Source organism: Dendropsophus ebraccatus, chromosome 14 (genome assembly GCF_027789765.1).
Source record: "Dendropsophus ebraccatus isolate aDenEbr1 chromosome 14, aDenEbr1.pat, whole genome shotgun sequence".
In the NCBI taxonomy this organism is placed as follows: domain Eukaryota; kingdom Metazoa; phylum Chordata; class Amphibia; order Anura; family Hylidae; genus Dendropsophus; species Dendropsophus ebraccatus.
The window spans coordinates 31,406,677-31,427,253 of record NC_091467.1 but is presented as its reverse complement, the minus strand read 5'-3'; the positions used below and the strand labels follow the sequence as shown (position 1 = coordinate 31,427,253).

At 41.5% G+C, this 20,577-nt stretch overlaps 1 protein-coding gene across 5 annotated transcripts in view; it reads left to right on the top strand.

Moving 5' to 3' along the window:
• The window catches only part of KCNH6 (potassium voltage-gated channel subfamily H member 6), a 191,026-nt gene extending 170,449 nt beyond the window's left edge, over positions 1-20,577 (top strand). For 4 of the 5 annotated variants that reach the window (XM_069952457.1, XM_069952458.1, XM_069952459.1 and 1 more), the window contains 7 exons: positions 2,914-3,166; positions 10,017-10,210; positions 10,384-10,483; positions 10,583-10,876; positions 18,172-18,352; positions 18,434-18,632; positions 18,718-20,577. In XM_069952457.1, coding sequence (XP_069808558.1) covers positions 2,914-3,166; positions 10,017-10,210; positions 10,384-10,483; positions 10,583-10,876; positions 18,172-18,352; positions 18,434-18,632; positions 18,718-18,987 — 1,491 coding nt within the window. In that variant the 3' untranslated portion in view covers positions 18,988-20,577. Of the gene's footprint in view, positions 1-2,913; positions 3,167-10,016; positions 10,211-10,383; positions 10,484-10,582; positions 10,877-11,563; positions 12,020-18,171; positions 18,353-18,433; positions 18,633-18,717 lie in introns of those variants that run through there. The other variant, XM_069952461.1, reaches the window with a different exon arrangement.

The following is a 20,577-nucleotide window of genomic DNA, read 5'->3' as shown; positions in this document are numbered from 1 at the left end:
ACTTGTGCTGGTTGAGAAAACTAGACTAAACACAGGATTTCCGGCAGGTACAGAGAGTCGCTGCTCAATGTGTCCGTCAATCCCATGACTGCCTTCTCTGTGAGCGCTCAGATGGCCTGGGATACACAGGACTTCCTGTTTTCTGACAGTTTCCTGTTTTTTGGGGGGGTTTTTTTAGAAAAAAAAGAGTAAGAAAACAGGAAGTGCCGTGTTCTCCATGATAACTAAAAAACCTTAGATTTTGAAAGTTATAACGACAGTGACACTATAATTTGTTGGTTTAGCTCTTAATAAAAAAAAACAACAACTTAAATCTAGTACCCCTGGTAGTGCCCCATAAATTAGGCAGCCATAGTCCTTTCATAGTCAAGAACACTGTCTACTCCAATATCCTTATATAGATGCCAGCCACAGTGCCCCAACTCTAGCACCAGAACCAGTGACAACATAGTATTGCCAGAGTATTGCCAATCAATAAATTGCCTGACATAATATTCCCAGAGTATTGCCAGCCACAAATCCCCATGTTCAGTACCAACTGCAGTTTCTTGTAACATTGCCACAATGCGCCAAGTACATCAGCTTCAAGTCCAACTTTTTGTTAAAATGTTCCCCGTACATTGCAAACCACTATGATCGCACTGCATTACCTGCCACAGACCTACGCCCTTCTGGGACCAAAATGCCACAGAGTTGAAGGCTTCTGCTATATTTCTATACCACACAGTGTTGCTCTGGCAGGACCATGTCTGCCATGAGGCCCAATCTCACCTACAGGTGGTAGACCGCAGTGCTACTCCATGGAGGGACCCTCAATCATACAGCCTACCCCTCATCTGTCACAGGCTATATTTTGGCTCCACTTACCCTATGTTAGTGGAGCCAGTTGGTGACTATGTGACTATTTTATAGAAGTATACAGTACACTTTGAAGGTACTGTTATATGCTGCAGCCTTTCTTCACCCAAACCCTTTTTTTTACTGATGATTTTCAGTGGGTGGGTGGTTACTGTGAGCACTTAATACATAATATATTCCCCTGATTTAGAATTTAGATCAGGAAATTAGTATATGAGAAGCCTCTCTTTACCATTTTCAGGGTTCATATTTCTAAGGTCAACTTGAACTCTTGAAGGAAGTGATTCAGCACTTAGTGGGTTAACAGAACAGGATGAATTCCCATTTTCTCAGCCATCAGGTTTAATATCCTGCTGAAAAATTGAGTCCGTCATGAAGACGTACAGGTCTGTTCATCATCAGTCATCTCCTATTATAAATGAATGACCCATATGATGATGTGATACTCAACAATATACCAGCTGACAAGGTAATAGGTTTTACACAGGCCTCGGGGACTTATGAACATATATACATATTACCAGATCATTAAGGAAACAACCAGTAAAGGAAATATAAATATCATGATGGCTGTAGGTCATGGATATTATACCATTCATACCGATTGCTTGCAATCAGACTATTCCCAGGACACAGATCCATGTCGAGGGTAAAATGCAATTGTTTTTTCTTTGTCTTTTACAGATCCAAGCAATATATCACCTACAGACAAAGCACCTTCTTGGGTTTTCTGCCTCAATAGATTTCCTACTAGTCATCCCCCAGTACTGATTCATAGACCAAGTCTCAATTCTACAATTCCATTATTCACATCCCTCCCTGCAAATGTCACCCCCACTGACCAGTTTTCCACCCTAAGTCCCACATCTCATCTTTTTAACATGTCTAGCTTTTGTCATCTTTCGTGTACAATTCATATTTGCATTTCCTTACAATCTATATATTATCTGTGTTTTTCTCGCCTATATACTCTAACCTGAACACATTGTAAACACAGACCTCCCCTTTTCTTTCCATTCACGTTAATTATTTAGTTTACTTAAAGCAAATGTACCACATGATGTGCGGAAATATTTTATTTATATCACGTGGTCGGCTTCGGCGTAGCACGGTCCATTTTTCAAACCGCCACCCAGTTCCTGTGATTTACGCTGTTTTCTCCACCTGCAATTTGGTGCACTGGAGGCAGAGCTAATGCCACAAGTTCACTGATATCGGTGCACTGGGTCCGCCTCCAGTGCACCGAGTGGGCCTAAATGCAGATGGAGTCAGTGCAGATGGCAGGAACCAGGTGGCGGTTTTAAAAACAGACCACGCCAGGATCTACCTGCCGGCGCCGACCAGATGATATAAGAAAAATTTCCGTACATCAAGAGGTACATTTGCTTCAAATTTCATTCACACATCTTGCTACAGTTATGTGCATAATCCTACTATTATGTTTTTTTTCCCTTAAAGGGGGTAGTCTGTTATGTTCATTACTAGAGATAAGCGAACTTCGAGCATGCTCGAGTGGATCCGAACCCAAACTTTCGGCATTTGATTAGCGGTGGCTGCTGAACTTGGATAAAACCCTAAGGCTATCTGGAAAACATGGATATAGTAATTGGCTGTATCCATATTTTCCAGACAACCTTAGAGCTTTATCCAAGTTCTGCAGCCCCAGCTAATCAAATACCGAACCTTCGGGATCGGATCGACTCGAACCCGAACCCGGTTTGCTCATCTCTAGTCATTACACGTTGTCCATTAAAGTCAGTGGATTGTCTGTGTAGTGCTGAACAGGACAGGTCTTTCAGAGTGAGAGACACTCTTACTAGCCACTTTCCAATCCCCTGTGTGTGTATATAATGTCCACATCAATGCCCACTGGATTTTATTTTCTGGTCCATGTTAAATAGACCAAAACCAACAAGAATTTTCTCCATCAATGTTCCCCTTTCAGTGTCCAATCTCTTTATTAATATCTGCATACTATTCAAATAGCCCCTCTTTAATTTCGTATGGCTTCATTCTGCCTCATTCTCGCTTTCCTTCTGTCTCTGTCCTACATAGGTGCTGAAAGGATTCCCGGAGTGCCTACAGGCAGACATATGTTTGCATCTCAATCGCACACTGCTTCAGAACTGCAAAGCTTTCAGGGGAGCAACCAAAGGATGTCTGAGGGCACTGGCCATGAAGTTCAAGACTACGCATGCTCCCCCGGGGGACACCTTGGTTCACTATGGGGATGTGCTCACCACCCTCTACTTCATCTCCCGTGGGTCCATTGAGATTCTCAGGGATGACATTGTGGTGGCTATTTTAGGTAATAATAGACATATTTTTCATACGGAAAACCTTTAACACATCACATATAAAGCAGAGTATGTAGTTTATATTGCTGTCTTCAGCACACATTCAGCTTGCTCATAACTACACTCATATATATATATATATATATATATATATATATATATATATGCGAAGAGAAAAGTCGAGCACCAGTGTAGCGGATAATAAAACGTCCTTCTTTATTTAGGCAAACTTCACATAACGAGAAACAAACATGCGATTTGTTGACGCGTTTCGGCGTCTCTCACGCCTTGTTAACAACATAGTATACCGTATACTATTTTCCCACAACCTTATATGGGCGGTATCAAACATCACATGACACTTAATTAAAAATCACAAACACATGATTTAAAAACAGACACAAGTGTATACAAAATACAAACCAAGTGAATTGGGAAAAAATATATATATATGACAAAACCATCCTTGGACATACATTTATGACATAAACAAAAATAATGCATAAACAGTATTTTTTAGAATTTTTTAGTAGGTCATAATAAGATCATGTCTGGAGTTTAGGCCACCAGGAAATCTACTCCCTAACCTAAAAATCCAAAATGACTCTCTATTTAATAGTTTTCTTCTTAGTGAACCCCCTCTTTTAGATGGATAGATTTTTTCAATGCCCATAATTTTAAGATATTGCACATTGCCCCCGTGCACCTCTCTAAAGTGTTTAGTTAGGGATGATACATTTACCACCTCATTCCTACAATCAGAAATGTGTTTGCGTATTCTAGCCTTGAGGCTGGTAGATGTGCATCCCACATACTGCAGGTTGCACTGTGTGCACATGGCCACATATACCACATAAGTAGTGTTGCAGTTAATGTAGCTATGTATCTTGAAAGCGTTCCCGTTTGTACAAGACTTAATCTCCTTGGAAACCGCAACATGTGAACAAGTTACACATCTTTGGTGACCACACCTGTAAGATCCCTTAATGTCCAACCATGTTTTTTCTTGGTCTTTGCCTCCTGTGTGCAAAGATGGAGATAGTATCGATCCCAGAGTGGGGGCTCTTCTGGATACGACCCTGACTCCATCTTTGGTCATACTATGTAACACCTCATCTTGCCACAATAGTGGCAGATGTTTGTTAATAATGTTTCTGATCTGTGAAAACTGTTTACTATATGATGTAACAAATACTATGTCATTAGTGCCATGTTTATTACGTTTTTTATACTGTCTCCTAGTGTACGTATGTTCGGCCAGTAGTTCTTCTCTATTAACCCTAGAGATTTTGTATGCTGCCTGATCCAAAAGCTCCTGTTTAAATCCTCTCTCTCTGAATCTTAACTGTAATTTATCCATTTCTGCAATATAAACATCCTCTCTACTACAATTACGTTTTAGTCTAAGGCATTCACCATAGGGTATATTATTGACCACATGCGGTGGATGGCAAGATGTGGCCATGAGAATACTGTTACCAGCACACTCCTTCCTATATGGTAATACCTCTATACATCCTTGATTAACATTGGATACAAATTTTACGTCCAGAAAGGTAATTTCATTGTTGCCAAAATGTGCAGTGAACTTGAGCCCAAATTGATTGCTGTTAAGGTAATCCACAAAGTTATTGAAGCAACTCTCACCATCTCTCCATATGATAACCAAATCATCTATGTACCTTCCTATCCATTGTATAGATCCAAAGAAGGGGTTATCCTCCGAGAATATGTATTTAAGCTCCAAAACTGACATGACAATATTGGCGAGAGATGGTGAGAATTTAGCTCCCATACTTACTCCCTGTATTTGTAAAAAAAACTCATCACTGAAGACAAAATAATTATGATTTACCAAAAAATCTGTGGCCATGATTAGAAACTCAATCTCTGCAGCTGAATATAAGCTGAATTTAGTCAGATAGTATTCTAATGAAGAGATGGCAACTTCCTTGGGGATTGACGGATACAACGCTACAACGTCCAGTGTTCCCAATTTCCAATCTTTATTCCATCCCATATTGTTTACAATGTTGAGAACATGTTTGGTGTCCCTGATGTGAGAGGGAGTTATGCTCACTAGGGGTTGGAGAAAATGATCCACCCAAGCCCCCAATCTTTCCCCCATGGAACCGATCCCGGCCACTATAGGTCTTAAAGGGGGAGGAAAAATACCTTTATGAACCTTTGGTAGAGAATGGTATACAGGAGTCACAGGATCATCAACGTATAAATAATCTGCTGTTTTTTGATCCAAAACTCCCAAAGCAACACCATCCTCCAACAAACGTTTCAATTTGGAGAGAAACACTTTCTTTGGGTCAGATGGGAGCTTACGGTATGTATTGATATCAGATAACATTTCATGATTCATTTTTTCATAAAGGCCTGTATCTAACAGAACCACTGCGCCACCTTTGTCCGCATTGCGGATAACCAGGTTTTTATTATTTTGTAATTCCCGCAAAGCGGTTTTTTTCCTGTACGGTTATATTACCAGAGCCATGGCGCCGGGGTTCTGCTGATTCAAGAGCAGTGAGGTCTCTTTCCACCAGCTCCTGGAATCTATCGAGAGCCTCGCACCTGGAGGATAATGGATAGAAACCAGGATTGCTGGTCTTGAAAGACGCCCCATGGGAACTATCCCCTAAAGCCGATTCAGAGGCAAGATCTTGCAAATGCAGTGCTGACATTTGTTCTGGAAAGCTAGTGCACACATGTACAGACTCAGCATGACTATTCCCAATGCTACATTCTGGTTTATGTACATTAAAAAAATGTTTTTTGACTGTTAGGTTCCGTGAAAATTTATTAACATCAAGAATGGTTTTATATAGATCAAAATCACAAGTGGGAGAAAAATTAAGCCCTTTCTGCAACACAGACAGTTGACTATCAGAAATAATGAAACTGGACATGTTAATAACAGAAAGTTCATGTGTTAGTTGCATTATCAGAATGCTCCACTAAGATAATGAATCTAATCATAGACAGAGAAAAGAAATACCTTGTATCCCTGGCAAATGAAATAGAAGAGACTCGGACTTTGGTCGGTCAGTTCAAGGATGTAACGGGCTACAACGACCTAAATAAGTCTCTCAAAGATAACGTGGAGAAACTGGAAATTGAAATTATTGCATACAAACGGAACAAATTTCAACGTGATGTCAGTGACTATGAGAGAAAAGAAGTATACGATTGGAGGAACCTCCAGGAAAGTGGCGACCAAGATTTTGGTATGAACACACCACGATCCATTTTGAAAAAACGTGTGTATAAAAAACGTCGCCACAACAGGAACACGGGCGACAAGCCACATGTAAGTTTCTCGGACTCTGAGGATCAGCGGGGTCATTCTTCAGAGTCGGATTCATCTGTTGCGGGACCATCCACAGTGAGCAAAAACAAGAAGACGCCTGCAAAAAAAGCCAAGGCGTCAAAAAACGAAGGAGAAGAGCCGGCCGCAAACATGGCGGCAAGAAGGTACCCAAAACAGCAACTAACACATGAACTTTCTGTTATTAACATGTCCAGTTTCATTATTTCTGATAGTCAACTGTCTGTGTTGCAGAAAGGGCTTAATTTTTCTCCCACTTGTGATTTTGATCTATATAAAACCATTCTTGATGTTAATAAATTATCACGGAACCTAACAGTCAAAAAACATTTTTTTAATGTACATAAACCAGAATGTAGCATTGGGAATAGTCATGCTGAGTCTGTACATGTGTGCACTAGCTTTCCAGAACAAATGTCAGCACTGCATTTGCAAGATCTTGCCTCTGAATCGGCTTTAGGGGATAGTTCCCATGGGGCGTCTTTCAAGACCAGCAATCCTGGTTTCTATCCATTATCCTCCAGGTGCGAGGCTCTCGATAGATTCCAGGAGCTGGTGGAAAGAGACCTCACTGCTCTTGAATCAGCAGAACCCCGGCGCCATGGCTCTGGTAATATAACCGTACAGGAAAAAACCGCTTTGCGGGAATTACAAAATAATAAAAACCTGGTTATCCGCAATGCGGACAAAGGTGGCGCAGTGGTTCTGTTAGATACAGGCCTTTATGAAAAAATGAATCATGAAATGTTATCTGATATCAATACATACCGTAAGCTCCCATCTGACCCAAAGAAAGTGTTTCTCTCCAAATTGAAACGTTTGTTGGAGGATGGTGTTGCTTTGGGAGTTTTGGATCAAAAAACAGCAGATTATTTATACGTTGATGATCCTGTGACTCCTGTATACCATTCTCTACCAAAGGTTCATAAAGGTATTTTTCCTCCCCCTTTAAGACCTATAGTGGCCGGGATCGGTTCCATGGGGGAAAGATTGGGGGCTTGGGTGGATCATTTTCTCCAACCCCTAGTGAGCATAACTCCCTCTCACATCAGGGACACCAAACATGTTCTCAACATTGTAAACAATATGGGATGGAATAAAGATTGGAAATTGGGAACACTGGACGTTGTAGCGTTGTATCCGTCAATCCCCAAGGAAGTTGCCATCTCTTCATTAGAATACTATCTGACTAAATTCAGCTTATATTCAGCTGCAGAGATTGAGTTTCTAATCATGGCCACAGATTTTTTGGTAAATCATAATTATTTTGTCTTCAGTGATGAGTTTTTTTTACAAATACAGGGAGTAAGTATGGGAGCTAAATTCTCACCATCTCTCGCCAATATTGTCATGTCAGTTTTGGAGCTTAAATACATATTCTCGGAGGATAACCCCTTCTTTGGATCTATACAATGGATAGGAAGGTACATAGATGATTTGGTTATCATATGGAGAGATGGTGAGAGTTGCTTCAATAACTTTGTGGATTACCTTAACAGCAATCAATTTGGGCTCAAGTTCACTGCACATTTTGGCAACAATGAAATTACCTTTCTGGACGTAAAATTTGTATCCAATGTTAATCAAGGATGTATAGAGGTATTACCATATAGGAAGGAGTGTGCTGGTAACAGTATTCTCATGGCCACATCTTGCCATCCACCGCATGTGGTCAATAATATACCCTATGGTGAATGCCTTAGACTAAAACGTAATTGTAGTAGAGAGGATGTTTATATTGCAGAAATGGATAAATTACAGTTAAGATTCAGAGAGAGAGGATTTAAACAGGAGCTTTTGGATCAGGCAGCATACAAAATCTCTAGGGTTAATAGAGAAGAACTACTGGCCGAACATACGTACACTAGGAGACAGTATAAAAAACGTAATAAACATGGCACTAATGACATAGGGCCACATGTATCATCCGGCGGACGGATGATTTTTGGCGGAAAGTGCCGATTTGCGTATTATTTTATACGCAAATGGCCGATTTGCGAATAAAATAATCGCAAATCGGCACTTTCCGCCGAGTACGCCAGGGGGCGGAAAGGGGGCGGAAAGTAGGCGGGAAGTGGGCGGAACGGAGGGCGCGGACTCAGAGTCCGCGCGATTTATCATCCGTTCCGCCCAAATGTACGCCGAAAACCTACTCCAGTCCTCAGCTGGCGTAGGTTTTCGGCGGTGCGCACCGGCGCGCACAGGATTTATGTACAGGCAGGCCGCCTCTACATAAATCCACGTACCGCCGGAGCTGCGGGGGCATTTTTAAGTCCGGCGTAAAAAACGCCGGACTTAATAAATGCCTCCCATAGTATTTGTTACATCATATAGTAAACAGTTTTCACAGATCAGAAACATTATTAACAAACATCTGCCACTATTGTGGCAAGATGAGGTGTTACATAGTATGACCAAAGATGGAGTCAGGGTCGTATCCAGAAGAGCCCCCACTCTGGGATCGATACTATCTCCATCTTTGCACACAGGAGGCAAAGACCAAGAAAAAACATGGTTGGACATTAAGGGATCTTACAGGTGTGGTCACCAAAGATGTGTAACTTGTTCACATGTTGCGGTTTCCAAGGAGATTAAGTCTTGTACAAACGGGAACGCTTTCAAGATACATAGCTACATTAACTGCAACACTACTTATGTGGTATATGTGGTCATGTGCACACAGTGCAACCTGCAGTATGTGGGATGCACATCTACCAGCCTCAAGGCTAGAATACGCAAACACATTTCTGATTGTAGGAATGAGGTGGTAAATGTATCATCCCTAACTAAACACTTTAGAGAGGTGCACGGGGGCAATGTGCAATATCTTAAAATTATGGGCATTGAAAAAATCTATCCATCTAAAAGAGGGGGTTCACTAAGAAGAAAACTATTAAATAGAGAGTCATTTTGGATTTTTAGGTTAGGGAGTAGATTTCCTGGTGGCCTAAACTCCAGACATGATCTTATTATGACCTACTAAAAAATTCTAAAAAATACTGTTTATGCATTATTTTTGTTTATGTCATAAATGTATGTCCAAGGATGGTTTTGTCATATATATATATTTTTTCCCAATTCACTTGGTTTGTATTTTGTATACACTTGTGTCTGTTTTTAAATCATGTGTTTGTGATTTTTAATTAAGTGTCATGTGATGTTTGATACCGCCCATATAAGGTTGTGGGAAAATAGTATACGGTATACTATGTTGTGAACAAGGCGTGAGAGACGCCGAAACGCGTCAACAAATCGCATGTTTGTTCCTCGTTATGTGAAGTTTGCCTAAATAAAGAAGGACGTTTTATTATCCGCTACACTGGTGCTGGACTTTTCTCTTCGCATATGCTGCCCTGGCTCCGGGCTTTGCCGTGCACCGTGAGCGGATCTAGCAGGTGAGCTGACCCCAAATCAGCATTTGTCTATATATATATATATATATATATATATATATATATATATATATATAATATTTATATCTATATCTATATATATGAATGTATATTTCTGTTATCTTTTAAAAGGAAAAAATGACATCTTCGGAGAGCCCATCAGTCTGTACGCTCGTCCTGGAAAGTCAAATGCAGACGTGAGAGCTCTGACTTATTGTGATCTTCACAAGATCCAAAGAGAAGATCTTCTCGAGGTGCTGGACATGTACCCAACGTTTTCCGACTGCTTCTGGAGCAACCTGGAGATAACATTCAACCTAAGAGACGTGAGGAGTTTACATAAGGGGTAGAATATTGTAGACTGAAAGTCTATAGCGTTAGTTGTCATGTGGGTAAGGCTGGGAATATATGATATTTTGCACTGGGGAAGAATTTTACCTAGTGTATGTTGTCATTGTGTTGTCTATAACCTGCTGTCTCTCTTCTCTGCCCACTTCAGGCAGACAGCATTCCCCGTTCCCCCGGGAGTGAAGAGTTTAACTGCAGTTACCGTAAGCCACGTCGATGTAAACAATCGGGGCGTCGTCGGAAAAAACATGGTAAGTCAAAGGGCTGATAACAATGAGTATATATATATATATATATATATACGTCTTGTATACAATTTGTACTCAGACTCAGTGTGTGTTTCTATTAAGTGGACGGCATTGATGACGTGAATTCAGATGTCGAACAATATCACACGTACTCTGAGCTGACCAATCTCCAGCGACCGCTGAGTAGAGAACAATGGGATGAAATGGCAAGCAGCACCACTCCCTGCTCCCAGACCAGTGATGATGAAACCAAACCGCTAAACTCAGCGCGTATGGAAAGGATAACATCTGCGGACAAGCAAGAATTCATCCCAGCTGTGGTAAACTTGGTCACGGCCAACATCAGCAGTTGTGAAGGAGGCAGAAAGATGTTGGAGACAGTGGAGACGTATTCAGGTGACTAATATATGAATAGTCAGGCCATACTGTCAAATACCAGTATTTAACACTGACGATCACTACGCTTTATTTTTTACTTGCAGTGGTCTTAGAACTGTCAGACATGGGTAGATGGGCATAATTTTAAGAAGGTTGAGGATGCTGTAACATTTGTGACTCTGGTACCTAGTGGGTCCAAAAACAGCAGTTCCCATAATTTGGATATGGGGGGTCCTGTCATGGATTTACATTTATGCCTGACAACATCCAAAAACATTTTAGCCCAGGTGCTAGTTCTTAAGCCAGTCTGTTAAGGTTAAATTTAGATGTTGACACGTCTCTATGGATAAAAAGTCAAAAACCCAGGTACAGGATGGTTTTTAAATATATCTAGAGCTGTAACCTGCAGTATTACCAACTCGTCACTTATAAATCACGGACACAGATAAGACATTGTATCATGATTATAAGCCTGGATAAAATGGCCCAAGTTTTATTATGGTAATCACATTTTATAGACAGATAAAATATAGGGTGGTAACAAATGCTAATAAGGCATAGATGAGGCGGTGCTAGTGATTTAGATATTCAGTCATGCGCAATGGCATCTATATTAGTATTCATTATTATTATTCAAAAAGGTCAAAAAGGTTAGAACAATACATTCTGTGCAATGATACTTTCACATTATTCCCACTGTAACAGACAGTCAACTTTCCTCCCAGAATGTCCTTGAACGCTGATAAAGATGTCTCTGAGGGAAATAGTTCTTGAGACATAACATTCTTTCTAGTGTCCATATCAGAAGTTTTCCAAGGTAAGAAATGTCCCAACTATAAGTTAACCCTATCAGGGACTCTCTAATGTGCTGGAGCTTCTAAGCAAGAGGCCTATATATATATGTAGTCATACAGGTACGCTGCAAGCAGGTAAGATCACATCCCTGACCTTGTCAGTCCCCCATTTGACATCCATGAAGCTTGGACTGGGATCACTGGAGTTGGTGAATAGCCAGATGGTTCCTCAGATGCTCTCCCAAGCCGACGAGTGTTGCTTGAGGGGCCACATCTTCTCCAGGGGTGGACCCATCCTCCAAGTACTAGTCTAGCATCCAACCTCCAGAAATGTCCAGGCAACACAGATTTCAAGAGAACCGGAAAAGGAAGGGAAAACACAGTTAGTTACTCTTTATCTAAGAATTGATCTTCTCCTCTTTCGAGGTTTTATGCGAAAGAAAATACACATAAACACTTTTACTGACTAACAGATCAGTATTTTGCATAAGACCACCTGGAAGAGACCCTGAAGGACTCCCATTAGTTTATAGGCATCACCATAGGATAGTCGAAAATAGTACTATACGTTTTATTAAAAGTTATAGATGGCGGAACAAACTTTCTGTAGATGTGGTAGGTAGATCTGCAATAACCGAAAGAAAATACTAAACAATGGCTGAGTCTGTACAGTATACATCAATATACAGCTTAGTTACAACAAAACAAATAAAAGCTTATTATCAATACCCAAACTAATATATGTATATGACAAATACCTCTCTGGATTTTATCAAAATAACCAAACCTTATTGTATATAACAGACTTGACTCTATCACAAGGACTTTACCACGTCGGCATCATGTGGATATTGGAAAGTCACAACAACTAACTTTAAAAAATTTCTGAAAAAGAAAAGTTTAGATGTGAGCAAATCCTATCTCATGGCAAAAGCAAAAATGAAAAGTTCGTTGATACATAAACCAAAAATAGCATAACAGGTAAATGCAATAAAATCTCCACAATGTGACCTACTATGTAACCACTGGATTCACTTATAATAACCAGATAGTGAATTCACACTCTTCAGTAAGGGATTCTCAAAATTTCCCACTTTTTAGTCTTTTTACTTCATTTTGTACCTAGAAAACGTCTTTATGATTAGATCACACAGGTCTAATGACTGGTCACATGGTCACATCTCTTCCTGTACATAATCCTATACTGTAATACATAGACCAATAATATGAAGTAACTGGGCGCTTATTACCGATATAATATTTGGATCCTACTGAATTATCTCTTGTCTCACTGAGATCATCACATATTATACATAAAATAACCACCATAGAAATAAAAGCAAAGTGTAAACGATACATCACCTAAGGTTTCAAAGCCTTTTTATGAGAATAATATATATCATATGATCCTTTTTGTAATAGTAGCATTGGTATGGATCCTTTATCCTTAAACCCATCTTTTGACTGACAGGCCTCTTTACAGACACTTGGACTCTTGGCCTCAGTTATATATAGGCCACTAGTATCACCTCAGACATTGGCTTTGTTCTCTCCCATAGCTTTGGCTGACCTGTAAAGAAGACACCAGTACAGACAAGGACATACCTATATGGACCACCTGTAGCAGGTGCATGACGTCCACTTACATTCCCTGAAACAGGCAGGAAGATGACAGACTATGCAGACAGGCACTTTACGGTGTTACTTACAGTAGGTTATGACAGGTGTAGATAATACAGCCCTACACAACCCTCTCTGCTATATTTGTTGTCCCCTGGGCCGCCCAATGTGAGGATACTACATCACATTACACATGGCTTCCTTGTGCTGGTTTTGTCAGATAACTTACAGTGAGATACGAGGCGGTTTGCAAACACAGTGCGTTACTTACTTACTGTCTGCATGCCATCTTTACCCTGTACCTCCTCTCCATCCGCTGGTCTCTCAGCTTGTTGCTGATTGTCTCTGGAAAAGACTTAAAAACAAACAGATCCACATCTCCCATCCACCTGTACACTATGTACGGTTACCTCAGGAAGAGACTGGAAACATCTCCCCATTCCCTTGTACGCTTTGTACGGTTAGCTTGGGAAGAGCACAGAAACCACAGCATCGGCAGCTTCATCCATCATCCATCACTCTTTTGGCTTCAGGGTTTGTCTGCGTGAACGTTGCATCAGCCGCTCTATGGCAGTTTTTCTTCTTTGAACAGTGTTTTGGGTTTTTTTTGTTTTTTTTTCCTACAAGTGTTTTTGGTAAGCCCAGGGACCAAACAAATCTCTCATTTGCCAATTAACCCATAATAGTGGGCTTCATATAGACATCTGCACAGTTACCTTCAACCATCTTACATGTCTCAGTGATTGTCCTCACCTCCAGCTTATGGCAGGAGCGGTTTCTGTAGTGGAACATCACTCTGCATGGCGGTCACCATATATCCTTGCGTATTGTGTCATCCATCTATTAAAAGTCTGGGATAATCTACAATGAAAACTTTTAAACTTTCATTAATATTTGGGCTTTCAATTACATTTTCATCTTTCACAATTTAAAATATCAAACACAATAAGTAACAAAAACATCCTTATTCAAAAATAAAAAATTTGTACGGTGTTTAAAAAAATTTTTAAAACATCAAAATATTCACCTCTATCCCCTTCCCCATTTGAATCTACATCAAGAGGCAACAGAGATGCTGGATTCAATGCACTTAGCACAAGATATATATTGGGGGGCATAAGGCGTGCAGGCTGGAGCCATGGATATGGGTTTGGCTTTACTAGGGATTATCAATATAGTTTGCTATAATCATCACAAAACTGAGTTTCCAGGTATTGGTCAGAGAGCCAGAGGCTGGTGGGGCTAAGGCATGTATCTGCCTTCATGTCAAACCTCCTAAAGATCTGTTCTAGGTCTTGCACTGCATCTTCTCATGCCTGTCGCTAACTATATCTTCCTTAGCTTCACATCAGCTTCACATAAACTTCTTGTGGAGACTGGGGATCCCTTCTTTTAGTGAATAACTGTCTCATCCTTGCTCAGCTAATCCCTAGGTAGCGTATTGGGGACTAAAACCTAAACCTTAGGTCTTGGCAAGTACAGCTACTATAGACCCAGACGCTTATAGTGACACACTATAGCGACGCTTTATAGCAACCTACTGTCCCTCGTTGCTAATTCCTCCTAGGGGGCAAGGGGGTATTTCACAGATCTTCTGACCTGCTCTCTACCACAGTACAAGCACAAATAATGGGATCAATACAAGTATTGTTCCCGCTGCTCGAGACAGATATCACTTATCAGGAACCCGTTCACTCCAAAAGTTATGTGCCTGCTGTCTGTGACAGTGCAGCTGTTCTCGATGCCATGCTGTATTACAAAGGTTAAGCAATAATCACAGCCTCCCCGTAGGGACGTAGAAGTGATCATGTTCGGCAATCCCTTTCCTTAATTCAGCATAAATACAGCAACAGCTTATCTCAATCACACCACAGTTTGCGACGGCAATGCAGCACTTTAACCTTGTCCTATCCTGGGTTACAGAGTTCTTAGTCTAACAATTAGACTCAGCATTACAGACATATAGAGAACGCAAGTGACAGGAATCTAATTCGATCCGCTCCGCGGAGGCACAGATAGTACGTAAGAAAGGAACTGTTTCTTACCTGGCCAGTTATATCTGCGTGTCCGATGACGGATAAATCACCGCATCCCGTCAGTCTGCATTCTGGTTTGCAAGAGGCTGAGTCCCTGCCAGAGGCGCCAAATGTTAAGGTTAAATTTAGATGTTGACCACTCTCTATGAAGAAAAAGTTAAAAACCCAGGTACAGGATGGTTTTTAAATATATCTAGAGCTGTAACCTGCAGTATTACCAACTCGTCACTTATAAATCACGGACACAGACAAGACATTGTATCATGATTATAAGCCTGGAGAAAATGGCCCAAGTTTTATTATGGTAATCACATTTTATAGACAGATAAAATATAGGGTGGTAACAAATGCTAATAAGGCATAGATGAGGCGGTGCTAGTGATTTAGATATTTAGTCATGCGCAATGGCATCTATATTAGTATTCATTATTATTATTCAAAAAGGTCAAAAAGGTTAGAACAATACATTCTGTGCAATGATACTTTCACATTATTCCCACTGTAACAGACAGGCAACTTTCCTCTGAGAATGGCCTTGAACGCTGATAAAGATGTCTCTGAGTGAAATAGTTCTTGAGACATAACATTCTTTCTAGTGTCCGTATCAGAAGTTTTCCAAGGTAAAAAATGTCCCAACTAAGTTAACCCTATCAGGGACTCTCTAATGTGCTGGAGCTTCTAAGCAAGAGGCCTATATATATGTAGTCATACAGGTACGCTGCAAGCAGGTAAGATCACATCCCTGACCTTGTCACAGTCTAAGAGAAAAGAGAGCTGACATTACATGGATCACATTTATTTAGAGGCCCTTACCTCTGACTAGATGTGAAGCATTTGGGAAATCAGAAAATTAAATCTACACCTAAATAGCTAATGTCATTCCTATTGTCATACTGAATGCCAGAGACAAAGGGCATTGAGTAAAACATTTGGCAAAGCTATTAAAAGATGCAGAAAGCAACAGAAACAGCCTTCTACTGCCTTTACTCAGCAGGAGCACCTCCAATGCACGCTCTTCTGTTCTGGCACTGTCTTTCCTTTTACCTTTAAATAGCATTACCCGGTGCTATACCTTAGGGCCCTATTCCACGGGCCGAGCAACGATGTAATTGAGCGCCAATCTGCTAGATCGGCGCTCGTTTACTGGGCCTATTCCACGGCCCAGATGATCGTTAAGCAAGGGCTGCAAGGACATCGGTAACGATGTCCCTGCAGCCCTTGCAGCAATACATTACCTGTCCGGGCTTCTCCTGCACTCCGTCTTCCTCCCCGGGTCCCGCGGTGTAGCATCAGCAGCTCCGTAGCAGCCTGACTGAGCTGTCAGACCGCTCAGCCGATCACTGGCCGCGGTGGTCCTGGCCTGTGATTGGCTGAGCGGTCTGACAGCTCAGTCAGGCTGCTACGGAGTTTATGCTGCGCCGCGGGACCCGGGGAGAAAGACGGAGTGCAGGAGAAGTCTGGACAGGTAAAGTATGGTGCTGCTTCGCAAATCGTCGTTCGCCCGCCACGCACCGCTATTCCACCGTAGCAATGCGCGGTGGGGGAACAATGATTTTAGGTCTGTCCCTAAATGAACAATCAGCCGATGACACGGTCATCGGCTGATCGTTCTCTCTATTCCACCGAGCGATAATCGGCCGAATAGGGCCGATTCGGCCGATTATCGCTCCCGGGGAATAGGGCCCTTAGTCTCTCTCTCTCTGGAATTAAGTATCTTCTGTAGGCTTCAGGAAAAGCTAATTAGAGAGACAAGCACCAGTAGGAACAAGGGACAGAACAACTCTGTTACTGGCCGTACACAACTACTGTTTACAGGCACAGTGCACCAACTACACTTTAGGAATAAGGGGGTGGTCACTGGTTCTAACACAGAAGGGGCCAGAATAAGCTAATACAATAAATTCCAAAAAATGTCATTACAAAAAACTTTTAAAATGTCACAGTGCAAGTTCAACAGCAACCTGCATACTATAGCTATTTAGAATGGTAAAATCCCTATAGAAATAAGAAAAAACCCACGTTTAAGTGACCTCAGAGGGACGGACCCTACCCTAACACTAGGCTCTCTTGGGCTAATACTAAGCCTGCACACTGAACATGGAGGATCCATCTACTTATTGCTTAAAACACCCACAGGAGATGGGTGGAGTGCACAACCAAATGGAGGTAGCCACTCCCCCCACATGTAGCAAAGAAAAACAAAAAATGGCCAGCACAACCAATACCACTATAAAACATGGGGGCGCAGTGTCAAGGCTAAAATACAGACAAAAACAGATGAGTGCAACAGCAACCTGCACAAACATAATAAAGCCATATATAATAGTAAAACTGCTATAGGTAAATTTGGAAAAAAATTAGGTTCTTAGCAAACCATTTGATCAAAAAATATGTACCATCTTGGGCAGAAAAAGGGCTGCGCTGCTGTGTGTTCCTCTCCCCGTCCTTTGTCCATCCAACCTGGATGATTCCATAAATTTACATTATGTGGCCTCCAGGTCACATAACACAAAGCTGGGATAGAATGCGCTGTGCACAGACTTGTCTCGACTCTGGACACTGACCACTTAGACCCAACTGATCAAAACTTTTGACATGTCTTTGTGACATGTCAAAAGTTTTTCTAATGGCAGGTACTCTTTTAAATCACCTATACTTTGTAATAAAAAAAAAATGCCAATTACAACTTCCAACTTGGAAACAATGCGTCGCAAATTTTTTCAAAAATATGGAGTGTGCCATGATTTGTGACTTTTAGCATGATAACCGTGTGCTTTTTTATTCAGATAACTGAACTCATCTTACATACTACTCTTTTATTCTTTATTTGCTGTATCTGAATGCATCTACATTTCCCTATCAGCTTCTCCTATTGAGGTTCCCAACTTATTCAGTTTCTGGGGTGACAGACGACAAGCTGCATGTCCGGAATCCCCTCAAAACATTTCTATGGTGCACAATTCCCTGGATCCCCCGCTCAGCCCTGATGACCGGTCAGGTGAGGTAGAGTCACGACTGGAGCTCCTCCAGGCTCAGCTCGACAGGTGAGTTATGGCTTTCTTATCCCGGGGTTATTTTGATGCCTATCATGCAGAATTGAAGTAGCTTACCTTGCTTTCTTCCAGGTTGGAGTCCAGAATGTCTTCAGATATCAATATAATCCTGCAGTTATTGCAGAGACAACTCTCTCAGATCCCTCCTGCATATAGCCCCATCTCTCCCAGCTCCCATACTCTAGGACTCTATCACTCAGCATCCAAGAGCCTGGAGCCCATACTGAGTAACCCCTCTCTCCCTACAGACTCTCCCATCTCTCCTCTTCAGGTGAGTAAACTTCCCATTGTAGGTACATTTATATACATCTGTTTCCATGATTAACTTTTTTCTTTTCCTTTTTTTTTCTTCTCAGAGTCCAGAACTGACTGACTACAATGACTTAGAGCCTCTTACCTTTAAGCCTAACGTTCTGCATCTCACCACTAGTCCCCAAGAACCTGTTGGCATAATACCAGGACCTGGATATCCTCAGATCCACCCTATCCCACCTCCAGAACCCCCCTCCCAAGCAATCCTAGGAAGCTTCCGCTTTCCATCTCTCCCTGACCACCTGGAGTGTCCTTCTCCACCGGACCTGGAATTTCAAAGACACCTTTCAGACCCAGGTCTTCCAGGGAGTTAGGGCCATGGAAAAGGATTCAGAAGAAGATTACCCGTTTTCATTGCACAGTTGAGGAGGGGCGAAAGATGTTTTAGCCTGAGCTTCCCCTCCTTTTTATGCATAGAATAGATTTACTGTGGGCCATTTCTACTGGAAGAAAAGGTTAGATGGAAATGCACTTCCAAGAAGTCAGACCCTTTAAGGTGGTGGCACTTACAGAACGAGTCTCCATTTCTTCACATCTCATAATTCTTAATAATATGTGCTAGTGAGATTCTCTTCTACAGGGAGAGACTAAGCTATGGAGAGTGACACCAGCAGAGACTCTAAGAAAACCTGCCTGATGTCTGAGAATGTGAGTGGTGCCATGATGGAAAAGATGCAAAAGCCGAAGAAATAATTTGTTCTTCCATCCTGGAACATAGGCAGTGCATGCAATCTTATATTGAGCATGATCCAGGTGGCAGATGAATTGTAGGAAGGAGATTACAACTATCAGGGTCCCAGCGAGAGAGTTACACTAGTAATGCAATGAAGCAATGTATTCCTTAATGATAGCTTCACAGACTTACGTATTTAATATCGTTATATAGAGCAACAGTTCTGACTTAGCATCATGATATATTGATCCCTGTTCTGGAATATATTACTGCACATAATTCGTTGAAGACATACTGTATTTTACTATAAACATGAGTGTCGGTACGTACTCTGCAAAACGTCATAGGACCTTGGCTGGACAGTTCAATCTCCCCTATGCACTTTCACTATGTTTCCCTGATCCCGTTTTGTAATGTTCTCATGATTTTGAACTTGGACTTACGTCCTGCTTCCAGTGACTACATTTTGCACATATTAACTATATATTTAAAGAAAAGCCATAAAATTAGGATATGATACTGTTATAAGGCTGTTCAGTTCCCATTCCTTTCGTAGAAGTAGAATAGCAGCATAGAGGGAAATACAAAATATCTTACCCTATATCTGACCCTTGGGCTCCTCATCATTTCCAAAACTGACAATGGTGTGGAGGTGCAAAGAATAAGTATAGGTTACATTCTTTGGGTAAGGACTCTTGTTTGAAGGAGGTTTTCTAGGCAAAATTAATTGGTGGTCTACCCTGAGGTTAGGCCATCAATGGGTGATTGGGAGGGTCCTGACATTGGACCACCCTGACTAATCAACTGTTTGGGTGCACCATGGCCCCCCCGATATAAACTCAGTATAGAGAGTCTGGACCCTCAGCTCTAAACATTGTGTAGTGGCTGTGACACTAAGATGAATGGAAGTTAGGATGAAGTAACCCAAAACCACCACTACACAATTCACAGAGCCGATCTGATCAGCAGGTGTGCCAGGTGTCAACTCTCCACTAGAGATGAGGGAACCTCAACCACATTTGGGTTCATCTGAACCAAGGCGTGCAACATTTGATTTGAAGTTGGATGCAGTCCTGGGGAGTCCTGGAAAACATGGATACAGCCTATGGTTGTATCCATGTTTTTCAGGCAGCCTTAGGGCTTCATCTAACTTCCTTAGCCACTGGTACTCTACACTCTACCCTCCACTGATCACCTATTGATGGGCTATCTTGAGTAGGGATGGTCCGAA